Source organism: Emys orbicularis, chromosome 3 (genome assembly GCF_028017835.1).
Source record: "Emys orbicularis isolate rEmyOrb1 chromosome 3, rEmyOrb1.hap1, whole genome shotgun sequence".
Lineage (NCBI taxonomy): Eukaryota > Metazoa > Chordata > Testudines > Emydidae > Emys > Emys orbicularis.
The window spans coordinates 63,700,983-63,722,149 of NC_088685.1; the positions used below are offsets into that span (position 1 = coordinate 63,700,983).

The 21,167-nt window shown below is 41.1% G+C and overlaps 1 protein-coding gene across 1 annotated transcript in view; it reads left to right on the forward strand.

Moving 5' to 3' along the window:
• MEI4 (meiotic double-stranded break formation protein 4) overlaps positions 1–20,879 on the forward strand; it is a 179,881-nt gene extending 159,002 nt beyond the window's left edge. Inside the window, exon 5 of the mRNA XM_065401400.1 lies at positions 20,628–20,879. Coding sequence (XP_065257472.1) covers positions 20,628–20,879 — 252 coding nt within the window. The remainder of the gene's footprint in view (positions 1–20,627) is intronic.
• Positions 20,880–21,167: the final 288 nt, after the last annotated feature.

Here is a 21,167-nt window from a genome sequence, read left to right on the forward strand (position 1 = left end):
CTTGATCCTCCACCCATCTGTCTATGGGACTTCTGTGTGAAGCACTCCATTCACCTCAAGGTTTCACATCTAGCAGGAGCCCGGAACACCCTGGCAGATCACCTGAGCAGATCCTTCTCCTCTCACCACACACTCTCTTCACCGAGAGGTCACCATGTTCATCTTCCAAAGGTGGGGATCTCCCCAGATAGAGCTCTTCATGAACAAGCAGAACAGGAAATGCCATCAGTTTTGCTTGTGACGCGGGCACAGCCTGGGCTCCCTCTCTATCGCCTTCCCGCTTCCATTCACAGAGCTTCTACTCTACACATTCCCTCCAGTTCCCCTGGTTCACAAAGTCCTTCTGAAGATCAAGCGGGAAAAGGCAAGAGCTATTCTTACAGCCCCCCCATAGCTGCGCCAGCACTGGTTCGGCACGCTAGTAGACCTATTAGTAGCACCCCGCTACTGCTCCATCCGGACCTGATCTCACAAGACCATTGTTGGTTACTCCACCCAAACCAAGGCTCCCTTCACCTAATTGCATGGAAGTTGCATGGCTAAACACAGAAGAGCAGGCTTGTTCGCAACAAGTTTGACAGATAAGAACATAAGAATGGCCGTACTGGGTCAGCCCAGTATCCTGTCTACCGACAGTGGCCAATGCCAGGTCAAGAGGGAGTGAATCTAACAGGTAACGATCAAGTGATCTCTCTCCTGCCATCCATTACCACCCTCTGACAAACAGAGGCTAGGGACACCATTCCTTACCCATCCTGGCTAAGATCTTGCTGGGCAGTGGGAAGCTGTCCACTACAGCTGCCTACCTCACCAAATGGAAGCATTTTTCTGTATGGTCATCCCAACGAGACATCTCTCCAACTCAGTCTTCCCTTCAGTCTATCCTGGACTACTTGCTCCATCTAAAGCAACAAGCTCTGGCCCTCACATCCATCAAGGTGTATCTAGCAGCAATTCTGGCCTTCTGCCAGCCAGTGGGTGGTAGGTCAATGTTCTGTCACAAGATGACAGTGTTGTTGTTTTTTTGTTTTTGTTTTTTAAGGATTGGAGAGACTTTACTCTCAGGTTTGTGAGCCGATCACCCCATGGGTCTTAAACCTGATCCTATCGAGGCTCACAAGCCCTCCCTTTGAGCCGCTAGCATCGTGTCCTCTGCTGCTTCTCTCCTGGAAAGTTGCCTTCCTGGTAGCGATCACCTCAGCCAGAAGGGTCTCTGAAATCAAGGCCATTACATCAGAGCCACTGTACACAGTGTTACTCAAAGACAAGGTCCAACTGCGCCCCCACTCAGCCTTCCTGCTAAAGGTAGATTCAGAGATCCATAGCAACCAGGTCATTTTCCTGCCAGTCTTCTTCTCAAAGCCTCAAAAGAATTCAGAAGAGCGGCGCCTTCACACATTGGATGTTCGGAGTGCCCTTGCCTTCTACATCGAGAGGACTAAACCCTTTCGCAGATCCATGCAACTCTTTGTAGCAGTAGCAGAAAGGATAAAAGGCCTCCCAGTGTCAGCTCAGAGAATCTCATCCTGGATAACCTCCTATATTTGGGCATGCTTGAGCAGGCAAATGTCCTACCGCTGGCCATCCTGATCACTCACTCTACAAGAGCTCAGGCCTTTTCAGCAGTGTTCCTCACACAAGTTCCAATCCAAGACCTCTGCAGGGCCGCAACTTGGTCATCAGTGCATACCTTCTCATCCCACTACCCCATCACCCAACATGCTCGAGATGACGCCAGGATCAGGAGAGCAGTGTTGCAGTCCACATGTCCATGAACTCCAAGCCCACCTCCTTGGGTACTGCTTGTGAGCCACCTAATGTGGAATGGACATGAACAGGCACTCGAAGAAGAAAAAAAAACAGTTACTAACCTTTCCATAACAGAACACTGTTATTCTTTGAGCTTTGTTGCTCATGTCCATTCCATGACCCACCCTCTTACCCCACTGTCAGAGTTAGCCAGCAAAAAGGAAACTGAGAGGGTACGGGGCTGGCGTATGCACCCCTTATATTGGTGCATAAGCACCAGAGGATGCTAGAGCTCACCCGATGGATACCACTGAGGGAAAAATTTCCGATTGTGGTGCACACATAGCTAATGTGGAAGGGACATAAGCAACACATTTTTGAAGAATAACAGTTATGGAAATGTTAGTTACTGTTTTTTCTATTTCTTGACAGAAGATCATTGTACAACATTTTTGGCAGTAAAACTCAGAATTTAAACTGTGGTTCTAAATTGCCATATTGTGAAATTGAATGGCTAGGAGCTATTTGTCAGAGCTCTGTAGTCTAAAGAGAAGAAGCTACCCAGTGGTGAAACTTGCAGGTCACAAAGAAAATAAAGATTAAAAAGAGACTGTTGATGAATATGGAAATAGATGAAGAAAATGTAATTTATTAAAACATTTCTTTTTTAAACAGTATCTCATTTCTGACCATTATATACTGCTAGCATCAACTACTGTAATCATGATTATTTTGATCTTGGACTGTCATGTCATCGTCAACACTTTCTTCAAAGTGTGACATTTCTTTGCCTTCATAAAACTTATTTGGGGTTTCTTCACTTTGTAGCACTAACACTGCACAACAATTTCTCAGAAGTCCTCAGCACTTACGTTCATTTTGACTTGTTTTTAATGAGTTTAGCTTAAAGTGCTGTAATATGTCAGGTCTTCTTAAGCACATTTTTTAAAAAGAGATTAATTTATCCCAATGGTAGTTTCTAAAAAAAATAAACTCATCATTGCAATTTTTAGCAGTAAAGAAAAGGAGCCAAAGTTGGACAGACTAATTTATTTAGGATGAAGCATTGATGATAAGTCACCAGTGAAGAACAGACATATTGACTATTATTAAAAGTGGATTGATGATCTGAATTTAGTCAACTATCTAAACACATGGAAATGTCATGCTGTTTTCATTAACTCCTGCTGATCTTTGTATCTGCTGTTTGTACAGACTGCATTTCATGCTGCTTCTGGCAAATTTATCTAAGTCTTGGCTGAGCACCCTTTAACACTGCTCTGGGCAATTTTTATTTAGCCTCTGGCTTTTGTGTGACTGGGCAGTCACTGATGCTGCTCCAGGAAATTTTTATCTAGTCTTTGGCTTGTGCCTGGTTGAGCAGATTTTGATGCTCTCTTGGGTAATCTTTGAACAGAAGTCTTATGAGAGCAGCTCTTGCTGATTTTGCTTCACTGAATATTTGGAAATATATTTCCTATTATTAATGGGCCTCTTGTAGGTCCTTATGTTTTGAATCTAACATTTTCAATGTTTTTCTCAACTTGCTTTGATTTTTCACCAATTAAACTTTTCAAGCCTGACTCCCTGTTATTAAATCATTTAATTATTTAAATTTATGAGATAAGATTGAAACATGATTTACTTGTGGAAAAAAATAATCTAGTGACCAGCACTGATCATTAGCTACTCCTCATTCACATATTTCTATCACCAGGTCCAAAATGTTGATTGTGAACTAAATTTTTAGGTTTAAATAAGTAAAATATTTATTTATACATACATACATACATACTACCTTAGCCCGTGGGGCTCCAGTCATAAACTAGGACCCCATTGTGCTAGGTACTGTACAAACAAAAAGATGGTCCCTGCCCCAAAAGGCTTACGATCTAATTGTAAGACAGAAGACAACTGATAGATATAGACAGGCAGAGAAGTACAAGTAAACAATGAAACAATATTTGTTCCAGGGATGCTGGAACAATTTTATAGTGGGGGTGCTGAGAACCATTGAACCAAACTGTAAACCTTCTATATAATGGAAACCACTTCAAGCCAGGAGGTGCGCCAGCACCCCTAGTTCCAGCACCTATGATTCATCCGCATCAGAGGCAGTGCTCTCTTCTCCCATCTTACAAAGGATTTATCTAGAACAGCAAGCTGTGTTGTTCAATAATTTGAAAACAAGGTAAATTAATTAGCTGTAGATTGTATATAAATCCTTCCTGCTTCCCTCCTAGCTAAGTCTGCTATTTTACCTTCACCTTCTGAAAAAAATAGTGTTTGCAGTCCCTGGCTGATCATATCTTTCCTCTTCCCCATACTGCCTTTAGAGGAAAATAGTGTTATGCCAAAATAAACAGTTAAAGATTCTAGACAGTAACTGCACTCAATGAGTTAATAATTGTGTGGGTTAAAGCAATTTTTTTCCACACACCTGGACCTTTCTGAGGTTCTTTTGTATGCAGAGCAGTGCACAAAAAGTAGGCAAATGACCAGGTACAACTTTCCAGGATACATAGTCTTAATGAGCAGCCTTGCCCTTGAGGTTTCCCAGGTGCAAAGTGGAAGGGTTTAGGGAGGAAAAGAGGCATGAGGTAAGCAGAGAGACAGGTTCCGGACAGCTGCTTCTGGGACAGGACAGAGATGCCTTATCTAAAGTTTCCGCAAGAGGGAGTCTCCTGTGTGCCATTTGTTATCATCCTTATTCACAGAAACAGGACGTGTGAACATTTTGTAAATAAACAAATTACACTAAGAAAATTCCTGACTCGGTGTCACTGATTTTGGCTCTAAATGGGAAACTTACGTACAAGGTCCCAAATTCTGCTGTCATCATTAAAAGGGCAACAATAGGAAAATGAGGCAGCTTCCAAGAAAGGACAACGAAGAGAGACAGACAAAAGGGGACCTACTCACACAAAGACAGTTCTGCAATAATATAAGGAACATTTGGTATACTGTTGCTAGGTGTTCCCTGAAAGTAAATGGTGATACTGGCAAGCTTTGTCTGACACAATTCTTGTTCCAGACTATCAGAATTCCTTTCTGTGCCACTGTGGTTCTGCATGGATTTCTGTTCTCCTGCAGCTGAAATAAGTTGCACTTCAGGAGTTTGTGAACATGACTATGAGAGCCCATAAAACCTCTGAAAATAACCTAAAATAGCATTGTGTACATAGTCTTGACATTTTCATCTCAGATCCTTACTGGGTTAGAAGTCGGTGCCATAAGTTACTGTGAATTTCCCTTTTCCAGTATTATAAAGGTCAAGTTTCTAGCCCTATAGGAGCCCAAGATAACACTTTTTGTAGTCATAATATTTTAATGTATGGAAAGAGCTATCCTAGGACTCAGTCTTGCGCATTCTGGTTTCTGCTGGAATATTTTTTGAGGAAAATGAAAGATTCATCTAACAGATAAACATACACATTTCAAAAGATTCTTTGCTTGAAGTTGCTCAGTGAGTCAGAGTATTGGAATGAGTCCCAGGAAAACGAATCAATGGGCTGAGATGGCCAAAGGTGCGTGATCAATCTATTGCATGAATCTGCACTGTTTCACATGAATATCACATCTATGCATGCCTGTATGTATGTATATTACATGTGCATTCTGTATTTGTGTGTGTGTAATGTTGTTTCCCCTTTTGACCCAAGGGACTAATTATGCAAAACTCTATGGGTTGTTCCCACTAGGAGGATAAACTGATGATAGAGCCAGGTATTTTCTTTGACATAGACTTGTTTATTTACAAAGATTATACATAAAGTCCTATTTCCCTGAACACAGCAAGAGTCAAACAGCAGGATACAGTTCATGTGCTTGCTCTTCCCGATGTGCCTTTCCCACCAGCACCCTGTACCCCAAAAGCTTTCCCTCGGGGCCACATTACCAACACTTCTGTTACTGTCTGTGCGGCTGTCTGGCCAATTCTGTCTCCCTTCTGTCACAAACACCCAGACAAAAAAAGTTCCAACAATCAAAGCACTAGCCCCTGTATTTGAAACCCCTTGGGCCACCTGGTTCAGCTTCTACTCAAGCTTTTCCATATGTATGTTTTGGGGGCTGCTGCTTTGGTTTCAGCCACTGCTTTACAGTTACCTGAATGAATGGTGACAGTTATGCCCAACCCATAACAACAAAGGTAGGACCCAATCTACAGTTATATATAATGAAAAACATTTACAGGGATGTTGTAATTACCCATACCAAGAATTACACGGGGATAACCTTACAATAACCTTTGTGATACAGGAGGGCCAGGGAGCAGTGGGAGAGGGGAAGTATATAAGCCCTAGGCTAATTAAGGCGTGGTTCCCTGTAGACTAGGGAGGGTTGCTACAGGTTAATTGGAGCACCTGTAGTCAATTAAGGCCCTGTTAGCAACCTAATAAAACCCCCTGCTTCAGGCAGTCAGAGGAGAAGGAGGAAGGAGAGAGGACTGGAGCTTGGAGGTGTGCTGTGAGATGTTGAAGATCAGAAAACCGGAGTAAGGGAGACCCTGTCCCAGCAGGGGAGGGAGACTGCCTCCCTCAGTGTTTAAGGACTGAAGGTACCCCACCCAAGGGGGAAGAGGGTAAGAACCTGCAGGGGTTGAGAGGGGCTGGGGCTCAGAGTAAGGAGCAAACCAAGACCCCTCCCCCGCTTCCCTCCTTTACCACCGTCATGGGGCACTAGTGGGGCCCTTGGTGCCCCAAGAGCAGGGGCAAGTGCCCCCCACCAAGAAAAGCGCAGGACCCACCATACTACGTTGGCCATCTTGTCACACCTTACAATTATGGTGCAATAACCTTACAGTTATGACTAAGACATTTTAGTGTGTGTAGTCTCAGGTTAGATGAAGCTGAGATTAGGTTTTTTTTTCATATTTTTCCTCTTATGGTTTCAGTACAGGACCGAGATAAGGTAGTTTAGTGTCTTAACTGTGTATTTCCATACCTTATTACGTTTGCATTTTGTTTAAGTAAAATTAGATTAGTTTCAGTTCAGAGGAAGCTAAGCAGTGAGAGGGTGAGACACAAAGTATGGTCAGGAATGAAGTGGTTGGAAGCCAGGAAACAAAGAATTAAGAAGTCCATTTTTATTGTGGTGAAAGGTTAACAGCAAGATGGCATCCACTATTTAATATATTTATTAAAGACCTAGAAAAGGAGGTGAGCAGTGAGATGGCAAAGTTTGCAGATGATACAAATTTGTCAAGGATAGTGAAGACCAAGAAGGATTGTGAGGAACTTCAGAGGGATTTAATCAATCACAGAAAAAGGGCAATTGATACCCTATTTAGTTCAGTTTTGATAATTTCAAAGAAATACACATTGTAGAGAAAAAATAATATTTTTGTGCATCTTACATGTTTCTAAATTAACCATGGGGCTCATTGAAGGGACCTGAGCAACATTGTGTACAGCTCAGTGAAGACCTCAGCTCCATATGCAGCAGGAGCAGCAGTGGAAAAAAAGCAAATGAGATGTTAGGCTGCATAAGGAATGGGATGGAGAATAATATTGAAAATATACCATTATGCAAATCATGGTGTGGCCTCATCTGGAATTCGGTTGTGAAAAACTGGTCACCCCATCTCAAAAATATATTATGGAATTAGAGGTGTTCAGAGTGGACCATCATGAATTTGAAGCCTGAACAACTCTCCTATAAAGAGAAATAGGAAATGACTGGGATTGTTTAACATAGAAAGGAGACCAAAAAAGGATGCAATAAAACTGTATAAAATAATGAATTGTATAGAGAAGGTAGATTAAGAGCTTCTATTCATTCTGTCTCATAACACAAGACATGGGGATATTCACTGAAGTTAGAGTGGCAAAATCAAAATTTTAAAGGTAATACTTTTTCATACAACATGTAGTTTGGCTGTTGGAGTCTTGTCACCGGATGTTATTGAGATTAAAAAATGTAGCAAGATTTAAAAAGGGCTTGGATACTTCTATGGATATGATGAATATTCAGAGTTGTTAATAGCTAATCCCATTTTGGAAAGAATATTAAACCTTATGCCTTAGGTTTTAAACCAATCTCTAATAAATAGGGGTTAGGGTGAGACTCACTGCTGGAGACAGATTATTCCATATCTGTATACTGCAGGGTTTTTTACATCTTCTGTCTGAAGCATCTGGCACTGGGCACTGTCCAGGCTACTAGACTGATCCAGTGCTGTGCTTCCTATGAAGTTCCTGTGCCAAGTAATCTATCCAGGAGAACATTTGACACACATCCAGTCTGTTATACTACTGAATCATTACTTCCAATAGAATTGTTCCATGCAAATTTCTTGTAGAAAAAAGGTGTTGATTGTTACCTCTTAATATTTCAATGTCCCTATTTAAGAGTTACCTGTGTGGTTGAACTGACCCTGTCCATAGCCTATGTAGTCATTACATGAATACAGTGTTCCTGTTAATGTGCGTCACAGATAATGAACAGGAGTCTGACAGAGATTTCCCTGCCTCTAGAGTACTGTTAAGTGATCCTTAGTAGAACTTGCGTCTGATGAAGTGGGCATTCACCCACGAAAGCTTATGCTCCAATACTTCTGTTAGTCTTAAAGGTGCCACAGGACCCTCTGTTGCTTAGTAGAACAGTCTCTCATCTGTGGGCCTTTAAAGATACTTTTGCAGAACATTTTCATGTATTTATTTGTTTATATGTCTTTGGAATGCACTCCATTGTATATAATGGCAGGTATCATGGGGAGCATATCCACAGAGCTCTCCAAACATCGACACGTGTTAGTGTACACGATTACCTGTGTGTGTACTTCTGGAACACGTGCTCAGTGTCCAAATATGCTCTGCTGGGCATGGTATATGCTGTGCACTGGCATATGCCCACATCCATATTGCCCCTTTTCGATATGTGGTGTTAGTGCTAAAATTTCAGGAAGAGTATCCCAGAGTCCTGTGCATCACAGGAGACATTCTAGGAACTGCCTTGCTGCATGTTGATGGAACTGTATGCCGCCTTCACACATTTGATGACAGCAGCTCCTGCTCATCTCTCCCTTCTGCCAAACTGTATTAGAGACATGGAGCAAGTCCATGAAGATGTGGTTCTGCTACTGCTCCCAGGATTAATGTTCATGCAGTGCAGTACCAGATACTGGATGGAATCAGTCCAGAAATCTGTCAGATGGTAAAGTTGGCTGACCTAGAGGAGGAATGAAAATCCACTCAGGTCCCATGGAACAGATGTTTTGAATGCCGGGATTGCAACAGTACACCCATGGATGTGTGGTGGGACCACATTATCTTAGAAACCTGAGATGGTGACCAATGGCTTGAGATTGAGGAAGCAGACTTTCATTGAGTTGCATGAGGAGCTTGCATCAACTTTCCAGTGCCAAACCATTTGATTTGGGAAACCCATAGCAGTGCACAAGCAGATGGCTATTGCCCTTTGAAACCTGGCAACACCTGACAGCTACCGGTCAGTTGCCAACCAGTTTGTGGTTGGGAAGTCAGCTGTCAGAGTGGCAGTTGTACCGGTTGCCGGGCTATCAATACTATATTCTACCCACTGGTGGTTGACATTACCCATATCTGAAATTATAGCAGGATTTCAGAGGATGGGGTTTCCAAACTGTGTGGGGGGCCATCAATGGAACACACATTCCTATACTTTGCCTACCAAAAGGGGCCTTTGAATATGTGAACTACTATTCGCTAGTTCTCCAGGGTGTAGTGGACCTGAGTGGTTAGTTCATCAACATGAACGTTGGACACATGGGAAAGATCCATGATGCCAGGTGCTCAGGAGCATTTCCATGGCACCAGATTTTTCATGCAGTTACACAGTCGTGCTGTGAATCTTGCTACCTCAGCCCAAACCTCTGGGGAAGTATCCCATTGATCATAGTCAGAAAACAAGGTGCACATACAACTGAAGTGAACAGTAACTTTTATTTACATATGTGCATGAAAAACAGAGCTAGAACAGTTTGTAACAACAAATGAACCAAAAAAAGGCCAAATTCCCCCCCAAAATGGCAAGCATTGCTTTCTGTAGAGATGCCTCCTCATTCTTCCCCTCACCATTTCTCTGAGAAGGGAGGAACACTCGCGGAATATTGTGGAAGCAATAAATGGGGATGTCTTCTGCATGGGGCTTGGGGGCTGAGCACAGGCTGGTCTGCAGAGACAGGATGAAACTCAGCATTCCTCTCCTCCAGGTAAAGGTGCAGAATCACATGCTCCTCTTCCTCCGGGTCTCTTGGGCTTCCTCTCGGGCATTGTTAGAGGTCTCTGCTGCCTCCTTGCCCTGCCACTCATCAATATCCTGCCATATGATGCAGCTGATGGCGTTAAGGATGGGGTCATGAGTCACTTCAGATTCAGAGACCAAGCACTGAACAGTACTCGTGTGTGCTCCGGAGACCCTGAGGCTGCACTCAAACCATGATTACTTGTTCTGAAGCACAGTTTGCTACTACTTGTGACATGGTACCTGCTCTTTACCCCAATCCACACTTGTGATAAATGAAGTGGGGAGGTAGCTTCCTTTTATGGACAGCCAGCCAGTTAGCAATAAAGTCCCTCTTGGTAGCTGTTCTTTACTTGCTTTACCTGAAAAGGGTTAAAAAGTTCCCCCCTCCCCCCGGTAAAGAGAAAAAAGTGGGCACCTGACCAAAGAGCCAATGGGAAGGCTAGAACTTTTTAAAATGGGGAAAGAAACTTTCCCTTTGTCTGTTGTTCTCTGGGCTGGAGGGACAGAGCAGCCATGCTATAAGCAACTTTAAGTCAGGTATGATCATAAATCAGATCATGCCTAGAACTACTTATCTGAACTCCAAATGTGTAAGTAGATCAGAATGTTTAGATAGACGCGATCAGGTTTATTTGTTTATTTTTTAAGGCTTGTGGATTTCCTCTGTGCTAACCTCAGATGCTTTTGTTGCTTGTAAGCTGAACCCCCAAGAAAGCTGTTTTGGGTGCTTAATTTTTGTAATTGTTTTTTTTAGGATCTAGCAAAAAGCCTAAGGCTAGGTCTACACTGCAGCGGGGTTCCGACCTAAGATACGCAACTTCAGCTACGTGAATACCGTAGCTGAAGTTGCGTATTTTAGGTCGGCTTACCTAGCGGTGAGGACGCGGGAAAGTCGACCGCTGCCGCCGACTCCGCTGCCGCCTCCTGCCGAGGTGGATTTCCGGAGTCGACGGCAGAGCGATCAGGGATCGATTTTACCGCGTCCTGACTAGACGCGGTAAGTCGATCCCCGAAAAACCGATTGCTACCCGCCGGATCGGCGGGTAGTGAAGACAAAGCCTTAGTTCGAGATGTGTATTTTTCCTTTTTGTTTTAATAAAATGTAAAGGACAGGATTGGATTTTTGGTGTCCTAAGAGGTTTGTGCATGTTGTTTGATTAGCTGATAACTACAGCTAATTTTCTTTGTTTTCTCAGCTCTTCCCCGGGGGGGGGGGGGATGAAAGGTCTTGAGGGTACCCCACAGGGAGGAATTCCCAAGTGCTTCTTCCTGGGTTCAAAGAGGCATGTACATACCTACACCCCTTATGCATGCTAACTTTCACACAGAAGACTATCCTTCAGAAACATGCTTCAGATGTGAACATAGGGAATTCTGGCACAAGAATGCACATGTATCAATGTACAGTTGCAAGTATAGACACATCCTAAAGGTTTATGTCCCCTCCTTTTCCAGCCAGTTACAATGTAGACTTGCTAAAAGATACTGTCCCAGGTTACTTTGTATCTTCTAGTACAATTTTGGAAAAGGCTTATCTGTGAGCCCTCAAGCACTAGTAATTGGAGTGGGTGGGGGGAATACTTTTTTATCAGAATGAGTGAAGGTGTTTGCTTGGATGTGGAGAAAAATTTGTGGGGGCGGGGGGGAATTACTCAGGGATTCCAGGTCAAGAAGTTTAATCACCATTGAATGCAGGTGCTAGATTCATTTATACTGCATGTCAGGATTCTGGCTATTGGATGGAGTATAACTGTACATCAGTGAAATTCTAATTTAATATTTTAGGTATTTTGCCATGCTCTGTGACTTCATTTTATATTAGGTAACATTCTAATTTCCTCCTTCAGTGATCTCTTGCTTTTGTAGTATTTTTTAAAAGTGTTTGAAGTTGTATTTAACACTTTTTGCTACACTATATTTATTTCAAAGTGTCTTGTCGCATTTCAAATGTTCTCCTTTTGCTGTTTCTGAATTCTCGATAGTATTCTTTGTATGTTTTATGGCTATCATTTATCACAAAAAGGAATCTGTGGTCGGTGCTACAAAGGTTCCTATCAGCTGCCATACTAAGAAGACCACAATGTTCAGTCGTGCCATGGTGGTAACTTCTCCCTCTCCCATTTTGCTGTGGGAAGCAATGAGGGATGTTTGTCCAATTCATCAAGTTTTGAAAAAGCCAGTCAATAAGGTGAGAAATTTAAATTGGAAGAGGGTGATTACAATAAGAGGTATATTTTCTGGAAGGAGCCAAATTACATTTTTAATTATGGTTCCTGGATGGGAGCAGCAAGCAAGGTTAGGGCCATAAACCACTGTTTAATTACAGGAGAGCTCGTACTGCCATCAGTAGGAGTTTGTCACAAAGAACATGAAAAAACTGTTGTCCTCTCTTATGTCACAATTTTCATAAAATTGGAAGCTAAAGTTATAAGATCCTAAATCCACATTTACGCACTTGCCCGGTTTTTCAAAAGTGGTGAGGTGACCAACAGTTCTCATTCAAGTATTATTTCACACTATTTTATTGCTGTATGATCTGTGCCATAATGAAATTCAGTGCCGACATTTTTGGTGCTATAGCCCAAACAGTCAGAAACTAGAGGTTGAGATCTGCTTGTATGCATATGAACATGCGGTTTGCCAGAGATCCAAACCATTTTTTCAACCCTTACCAAACATATTTTTCAACTTTCTCATGTATAAAGTTGATTTCCTACAAGCTATTGTTTTAGCTAGAAGAATCAGCTAGCTAGGAACTGTATTCATCTAACCGTCATAATTATGGTCTTTTCAGGACAAGATAGTACTGAAAAAAAGAATGGGTTTTGCTACTAAGCAGGACACTGCCTTTTCATTTTCTCTTCTTGTTCCTTTTTGTTCCTGACAGCCTAATATGAAATGGAAAGGCAACTCCACATGCTGGTCATAAAAAGGGATTAAAATTTTACTTTAATAAACCCAATGCCCAGAGGATTTTAGATACTCTAATATATAATGATCCTAAGAAGGCCTTCAATGAATTCAAAACTGCCATTTGCATATAGAGATAATTGTATAACGTATACAGTTGTCACACTTGTAACAAATCACCACCTTGGTATATGACTTCATTCAACAAAGATGACTTCCCTCACTATTTAGTAATGGCAAAGAATTAGGAATTTTCGTTTAACAATATATGTTTTGATTATGAATTGTATCCCGCCCTCCACCCCAAGAAGCACTTTATCTTTCTGCTTTTACTTTCTAGCAGTGTCATCCCAACTGGTGATTGTCATTGTATAAGAGGGGAAATGTTTCTTTCTTGTAATTTTAGTTTCCCATAATAGAGACATCCACCAGTTTGTTTATTTTTATGCCGTTTCTTAATCCAATCAAAACCTTTGCTTTATTAATTAAACTAAATAGGAATTATTTTGCGGAAGCTTGATGGCTTGCATTGTGGAGGAGATGATCACAATGGTTCCTTCTGGCCTTAGACTGTACAAATCTGTAAAGAATCCTAAGAACATAAGAACATAAGAAAGGCCGTACTGGGTCAGACCAAAGGTCCATCTAGCCCAGTATCTGTCTACCGACAGTGGCCAATGCCAGGTGCCCCAGAGGGAGTGAACCTAACAGGCAATGATCAAGTGATCTCTCTCCTGCCATCCATCTCCATCCTCTGACGAACAGAGGCTAGGGACACCATTCTTACCCATCCTGGCTAATAGCCATTTATGGACTTAGCCACCATGAATTTATCCAGTCCCCTTTTAAACATTGTTATAGTCCTAGCCTTCACAACCTCCTCAGGTAAGGAGTTCCACAAGTTGACTGTGCGCTGCGTGAAGAAGAACTTCCTTTTATTTGTTTTAAACCTGCTGCCTATTAATTTCTTTTGGTGACCCCTAGTTCTTGTATTATGGGAATAAGTAAATAACTTTTCCTTATCCACTTTCTCAACATCACTCATGATTTTATATACCTCTATCATGTCCCCCCTTAGTCTTCTCTTTTCCAAACTGAAGAGTCCTAGCCTCTTTAATCTTTCCTCATATGGGACCCTCTCTAAACCCTTAATCATTTTAGTTGCTCTTTTCTGAACCTTTTCTAGTGCTAGAATATCTTTTTTGAGGTGAGGAGACCACATCTGTACACAGTATTCGAGATGTGGGCGAACCATGGATTTATATAAGGGCAATAATATTCTCAGTCTTATTCTCTATCCCCTTTTTAATGATTCCTAACATCCTGTTTGCTTTTTTGACCGCCTCTGCACACTGCGTGGACATCTTTAGAGAACTATCCACGATGACGCCAAGATCTTTTTCCTGACTCGTTGTAGCTAAATTAGCCCCCATCATGTTGTATGTATAGTTGGGGTTATTTTTTCCAATGTGCATTACTTTACATTTATCCACATTAAATTTCATTTGCCATTTTGCTGCCCAATCACTTAGTTTTGTGAGATCTTTTTGAAATTCTTCACAATCTGCTTTGGTCTTAACTATCTTGAGTAGTTTAGTATCATCTGCGAACTTTGCCACCTCACTGTTTACCCCTTTCTCCAGATCATTTATGAATAAATTGAATAGGATTGGTCCTAGGACTGACCCTTGGGGAACACCACTAGTTACCCCTCTCCATTCTGAGAATTTACCATTAATTCCTACCCTTTGTTCCCTGTCCTTTAACCGTTCTCAATCCATGAAAGGACCTTCCCTTTTATCCCATGACAGCTTAATTTACATAAGAGCCTTTGGTGAGGGACCTTGTCAAAGGCTTTCTGGAAATCTAAGTACACTATGTCCACCGGATCCCCCTTGTCCACATGTTTGTTGACCCCTTCAAAGAACTCTAATAGATTAGTAAGACACGATTTCCCTTTACAGAAACCATGTTGACTATTGCTCAAGAGTTTATGTTTTTCTATGTGTCTGACAATATTGTTCTTTACTATTGTTTCAACTAATTTGCCCGGTACCGACGTTAGACTTACCGGTCTGTAATTGCCGGGATCACCCCTAGAGCCCTTTTTAAATATTGGCGTTACATTAGCTAACTTCCAGTCATTGGGTACCGAAGCCGATTTAAAGGACAGGTTACAAACCTTAGTTAATAGTTCCGCAACTTCACATTTGAGTTCTTTCAGAATTCTTGGGTGAATGCCATCTGGTCCCGGTGACTTGTTAATGTTGAGTTTATCAATTAATTCCAAAACCTCCTCTAGTGATACTTCAATCTGTGACAGTTCCTCAGATTTGTCACCTACAAAAGCCAGCTCAGGTTTGGGAATCTCCCTAACATCCTCAGCCGTGAAGACTGAAGCAAAGAATCCATTTAGTTTCTCCGCAATGACTTTATCATCTTTAAGCGCTCCTTTTGTATTTTCATCGTCAAGGGGCCCCACTGGTTGTTTAGCAGGCTTCCTGCTTCTGATGTACTTAAAAAACATTTTGTTATTACCTTTGGAGTTTTTGGCTAGCCGTTCTTCAAACTCCTCTTTGGCTTTTCTTATTACACTCTTGCACTTAAGTTGGCAGTGTTTGTGCTCCTTTCTATTTGCCTCACTAGGATTTGACTTCCACTTTTTAAAGGAAGTCTTTTTATCTCTCACTGCTTCTTTTACATGGTTGTTAAGCCACGGTGGCTCTTTTTTAGTTCTTTTACTGTTTTTCTTAATTTGGGGTATACATTGAAGTTGAGCCTCTATTATGGTGTCTTTAAAAAGGGCCCACGCAACTTGCAGGGATTTCACTTTAGTCACTGTACCTTTTAACTTTTGTCTAACTAACCCCCTCATTTTTGTATAGTTCCCCCTTTTGAAATTAAAGGCCACAGTGTTGGGCAGTTGAGGTGTTCTTCCCACCACAGGGATGTTGAATGCTATTGTATTATGGTCACTATTTCCAAGCGGTCCCGCTATAGTTACCTCTTGGACCAGCTCCTGTGCTCCACTCAGGATTAAATCTAGAGTCGCCTCTCCCCTTGTGGGTTCCCGTACCAGCTGCTCCATGAAGCAGTCATTTAAAGTATCGAGAAATTTTATCTCTGCATTTCGTCCTGAAGTGAAATGTTCCCAGTCAATATGGGGATAATTGAAATCCCCCACTATTATTGGGTTCTTAATTTTGATAGCCTCTCTAATTTCCCTTAGCATTTCATCATCACTATTACTGTCCTGGTCAGGTGGTCGATAATAGATCCCTAATGTTATATTTTTACTAGAGCATGAAATTTCTATCCATAGAGACTCTATGGAACCTGTGGATTCGCTTAAGATTTTTACTTCATTTGAATCTACACTTTCTTTAACATATAGTGCCACTCCTCCCCCTGCACGGCCTGTTCTGTCCTTCCGATATATTTTGTACGCCGGAATGATTGTGTCCCATTGATTGCTCTCAGTCCACCAGGTTTCTGTGATGCCTATTATATCTATATCCTCCTTTATCACAAGGCACTCTAGTTCACCCATCTTATTATTTAGACTTCTGGCATTTGTGTACAAGCACTTTAAAAACTTGTCCCTGTTTATTAGCCTGCCTTTTTCTGATGTGCCAGATTCTTTTTTATGTGGCTGTTTGTCATCTGATCCGGCCCTTACATTATACTTTTCAGTCCTCTGCTCCTGACTATAACCTGGAGATTCTCTATCATCAGACTCTCCCCTAAGAGAAGTCTGTGTCTGATCCACACGCTCCTCTGCAGCAGTCGGCTTTCCCCCATCTCCTAGTTTAAAAACTGCTCTACAACCTTTTTAATGTTTAGTGCCAGCAGTCTGGTTCCACTTTGGTTTAGGTGGAGCCCATCTCTCCTGTATAGGCTCCTCCCATCCCAGAAGTTTCCCCAGTTCCTAATGAACGTGAACCCCTCCTCTCTACACCATCGTCTCATCCACGCATTGAGACTCTGAAGCTCTGCCTGCCTACCTGGCCCTGCGCGTGGAACTAGGAGCATTTCTGAAAATGCCACCATAGAGGTCCTGGATTTCAGTCTCTTCCCTAGCAGCCTAAATTTGGCTTCCAGGACATCTCTCCTACCCTCCTCATTTTATAGTTGTTAGCAGTTTTAATTGGTTAGGTTTGGGCAGGTTTCTGATTGTGTCATTAACGGTGATAGTTTACTAAACAAAATTGGACTGTTTCTCCTGAGGGTCTGTAGAGTGCAATAGGGAGAGACTACCCAGCTTACCTCTCTCCTTGGGTGGGCCAAAACTGGTATGATCTCCAGGTTGGTGGCTAACTCTTTTATGAGAAACCACAAGTTTTCTCTGTCACTCTTTTAGGTTGTGATCCTTCACTACTTGTCAATGGCAGTCTTGCAACTGAGTGCAGAGTAGGAGCAGGATTGGATTCATAATCCTCAGGAACAGAATTCAATTATGATAAACTGCCTATAAATCTGTATATAATTATTCATTTGTATTTAATTAGTGATGCCCACAGGTTAATATGCTTGCCAACATGATACAATAACAAATGTAATTGTACAATAAAATTGATATTTCCATTATAGCACTTTAAAATTGTAATATGTTTTGTAATGTAATACAAAATGCAATTACCAAAACATTACCATAGTATGTATATTATGGGCTGAGTTTTCAAAAGTGAAAATTGATTTGGAGTGACTTCATTTTTGGGTGCCCAAGTTGAGACACCTAAAAGGAGTCTGATTTTCAAAGAGCAGGTATGCCCAACATTTTCTGATAATTGGGTCCCTTTAAGTTGGACATTCAAAAATAGAGCCATCTAAAGTCATTAGTCACTCTTGAAAATTGTACAAAATATCTCAACAATATCAGTGTTTTCTGCCCTAGAATTTTAGTGCATTTACAAATGAACATATTTTTACAATATATTAAGGATGTTTTTGGAAACACCACCAGGATTAAAACATGAACGGAAACTATCAGACCACATGTGATGAATATGAATAGCAGGTACCTATTCTCTTTTCCACAGCAGAGGAAAAGAGTTGTAAATAATATTAGGAGTGAAGAAAACCTTATTGTGAGAGTGGTCCCTCAAGAGAGACAGCATTCTATGGTTATCGGTCACAAGATTTTATATACAGCACTTCATGTCTATATTGTCAGTCTCTTTTATACAAGATTCTTGTATAAAATTCAAGGAAATGGTGTCTTGAAGAGATTTGTCTCCATATATATTTGTTCGGCCAATCGCAGCTCCCACTGGCCGCGGTTCACCGTTCCAGGCCAATGGGGGCTGTAGGAAGCAGCGGCCAGCACATCCCTTGGCCCGCGCCACTTCCCGCAGCCCCCATTGGCCTGGAACGGCCAGTGGGAACTGTGATCGGCCGAACTTGCGGACGCTGCAGGTAAACAGCCCGGCCCGCCAGCGGATTTCCCTGATGGGCTGTGTGCCAAAGGTTACCAATCCCTGACCTAGGTCATGCTAAAAAAAAGAAATACATCTATTTTAAAGGAGTTTTTGTAACAAAATGGAATGTGGTTCAATCTGTGAACCCCTCTACTGCAGTATTCTGTCTAGGTGGTTACATGGGTTCCATCATCGTAGTATTTGAGTGCCTCACAAACATTAATGAATTTATCCTCAGAACACCCCTATGACAATGGGAAGTATTCTCTCCATTTTACCAATGGGGAACTGTGGCATTGAGACATTAAGGGTAGGATTTTCCAAAAGTCAGTGATTTTTGGAATACCAATCCAATTGAAAGCAGTGGTACTGGTGCCCCTTACTCACTTAGATGTTTTTGAAAATTCCATCCTAAGTAACTTGACTAAGGTCACACAGAAAATATTTGGAAAAACTGGAGTTGAACCCAGACCTCCAGTACCTTAACCACAAATTCATTTTTTCTTAGTTCATTATTCTGTAACATTTCTTTTCATTTGTGTGTGTGTGTGCGTGTGTCCACGTTTGTAATTATACAACCAATTAAATCTGTGTCCCCATTCCCGTCACTAAATGAATGACTGGGATATCCCAAATCCACAGTAGAAAAACTCCATGAGTTCACACTTGTGGAGTTTCCAAGGTATCAGCAAACGGAGGATGGAAAGGTTTTTCTCGCCTATCCTGCAGATGTCCCAGGGAGAGCTTTGGTGCCAGAAGAAAAACAGTGAACAATATATTCAAGATATAGTCCTGACTATGCAACAGTTGTTCCAGGACAATAAGTGGGAGTTATGGTTGAGAATGTATTATCCTTTTATAACACTAAAATAATGTTATATTAGAGTGGGGCGAGAGGGAGATTCTAAATGCAAGAAACTGAGGCAATTTGAACTTAAGGTTCCAACACAAACCTTGACTGTAACTCCATGTACCCACCTATCCTTGGTGCTTTGGGTTTATCTCGTATAGTTTCATATTCTGTGATGTTTCAGTCCTTTTATTTTCCCCTTTATGACCTTGGCTTTTTAATCTTGCCGGGTCTGAAGAAGCAGGTGTTGAGCTTCATAGATTCCAAGGCCAGGAAGGATTATTGAGATCATCTAGTATGATCTCCTTTATAACACCAGCCATAGAACTGCCCCAAAAATAATTCCTATAACATATCTCTTAGAAAAATATCAAATCTTAATTTAAAAAGTGTCCGTGATGGAGAATCCACCACAACCCTTGGTAAATTGTTCTAATGGTTAATTACACTTCCTGTTTAAAATGTATGCCTTATTTCCAAACTGAATGTTTCTACCTTCAACTTCCAGCCAAAAGATCATGTTATACTTTTCTCTCCTAAACTGAAGAGACCATTATTAAATATTTGTTCCCCATATAGGTACTTGTAGCCTGTAATAATGTCCCCCTTTAGTCTTTCTTTTGTTAAGCTATTTTAATTAAAGATGACACTACCACTGCATACTCCATGCAAAGTGTGTATGTAGATGTTGAATAATAAGTGAGAGAAAGTCAGAGGCTTTTGGAGGTGGATGGACAGTTGGTATAACAAATTTCAGGGTTCAGTCTGAGAGGAACCATTCCATTTAAGGCTATTTCTACTCCCAAGCTAGATTCTGAATAGTTTGGTGATCAGTGGTATCAGATGCCAGCTAGAGGTCCAGGAGAATGAGTGTTAATGTCTCAATAGACAGTAAGAAATCATCCATCATAACAACTGGTGTTGTCTTTCTGTGCCCAATCTTGTAGCCTGAGAGAGATTCAGTAGCCTTCAAGACTGTTTTTTCCATGGGAAATATAATTGTGCATTATGATGTCTAATTCCTTGGTGTTAAATTACCTAATTTCTCATGTAAAAGTATAACACTATGCTATTTGGTATCTGAGGGCTTAAGCAAAGATTTATTCAGTTTATAATATATTTGTTTTAAAAAGCTGATCTGAAGGTACCACTGCATTGATTTTGATTGGCACATCCATGTATCATTATAGTATGTCATGGTCTTTCTATGGCTAAGTGGAAAAATAAGCTTTCTTAAACCGTTTACTATGGAAGCTGGTAAGCTTTGGATTTTAAAATATATTTAATTGCTTGGAGGGTGGCATGTATAATGAAAAGGTTATTTTTTTGTGGGGAAATGTAAATAATTGTACAGTTATCCTCAATTATATCAATATAAACATTGCTAAGAATTTTAACAACATTCTCTGGAGCATTGATGCACTGCAAAAGCATTTTCAGTTTATGCTTATGCACTTCTTTTTCTTTATTTCTAGATCGAGGCCAAGTATAATGTTACCCAATATGAGAATATTTTTTCTCTCTGCATGATTTTGGAACAGCTTCTTCAGAAGGGGACAGGAGAAGGTAACATTTCAAGCTCGGACTGTGATGGAGAAGAAAAAAACAAATTTCTGCAGAACCTTGATCAAATTATTCTCCATCTTGCTGATGAATTCCCATTGTTTTCAGTTTATATGTGGAGACTGGGTGCTCTTTTGAACTCATCTCAAATGCAAATTGTTTAAAACAGCCAGGCTTCTTTTTAGCAGTATATTCATTATAGCTGTGGAAAACCAGAGCATGAAAATGGTCACTACTGAAAGACTTTCAATGATTATACTAAACAACAATAACTAAGATAATGTGGTTGTTTTTCCATTCTTCATATAGAAAAGAGTGATATCTTGAATGCCACGGTGTAGTAACTGTGGGTAAATGTTGGCTTTTATTATGGAAACTCCTGTGTATTACATTGTCTACATGAATGGAAGTTGAGCAGCAAAGTCATTTTATGTGATATTTAGAATAAGTCA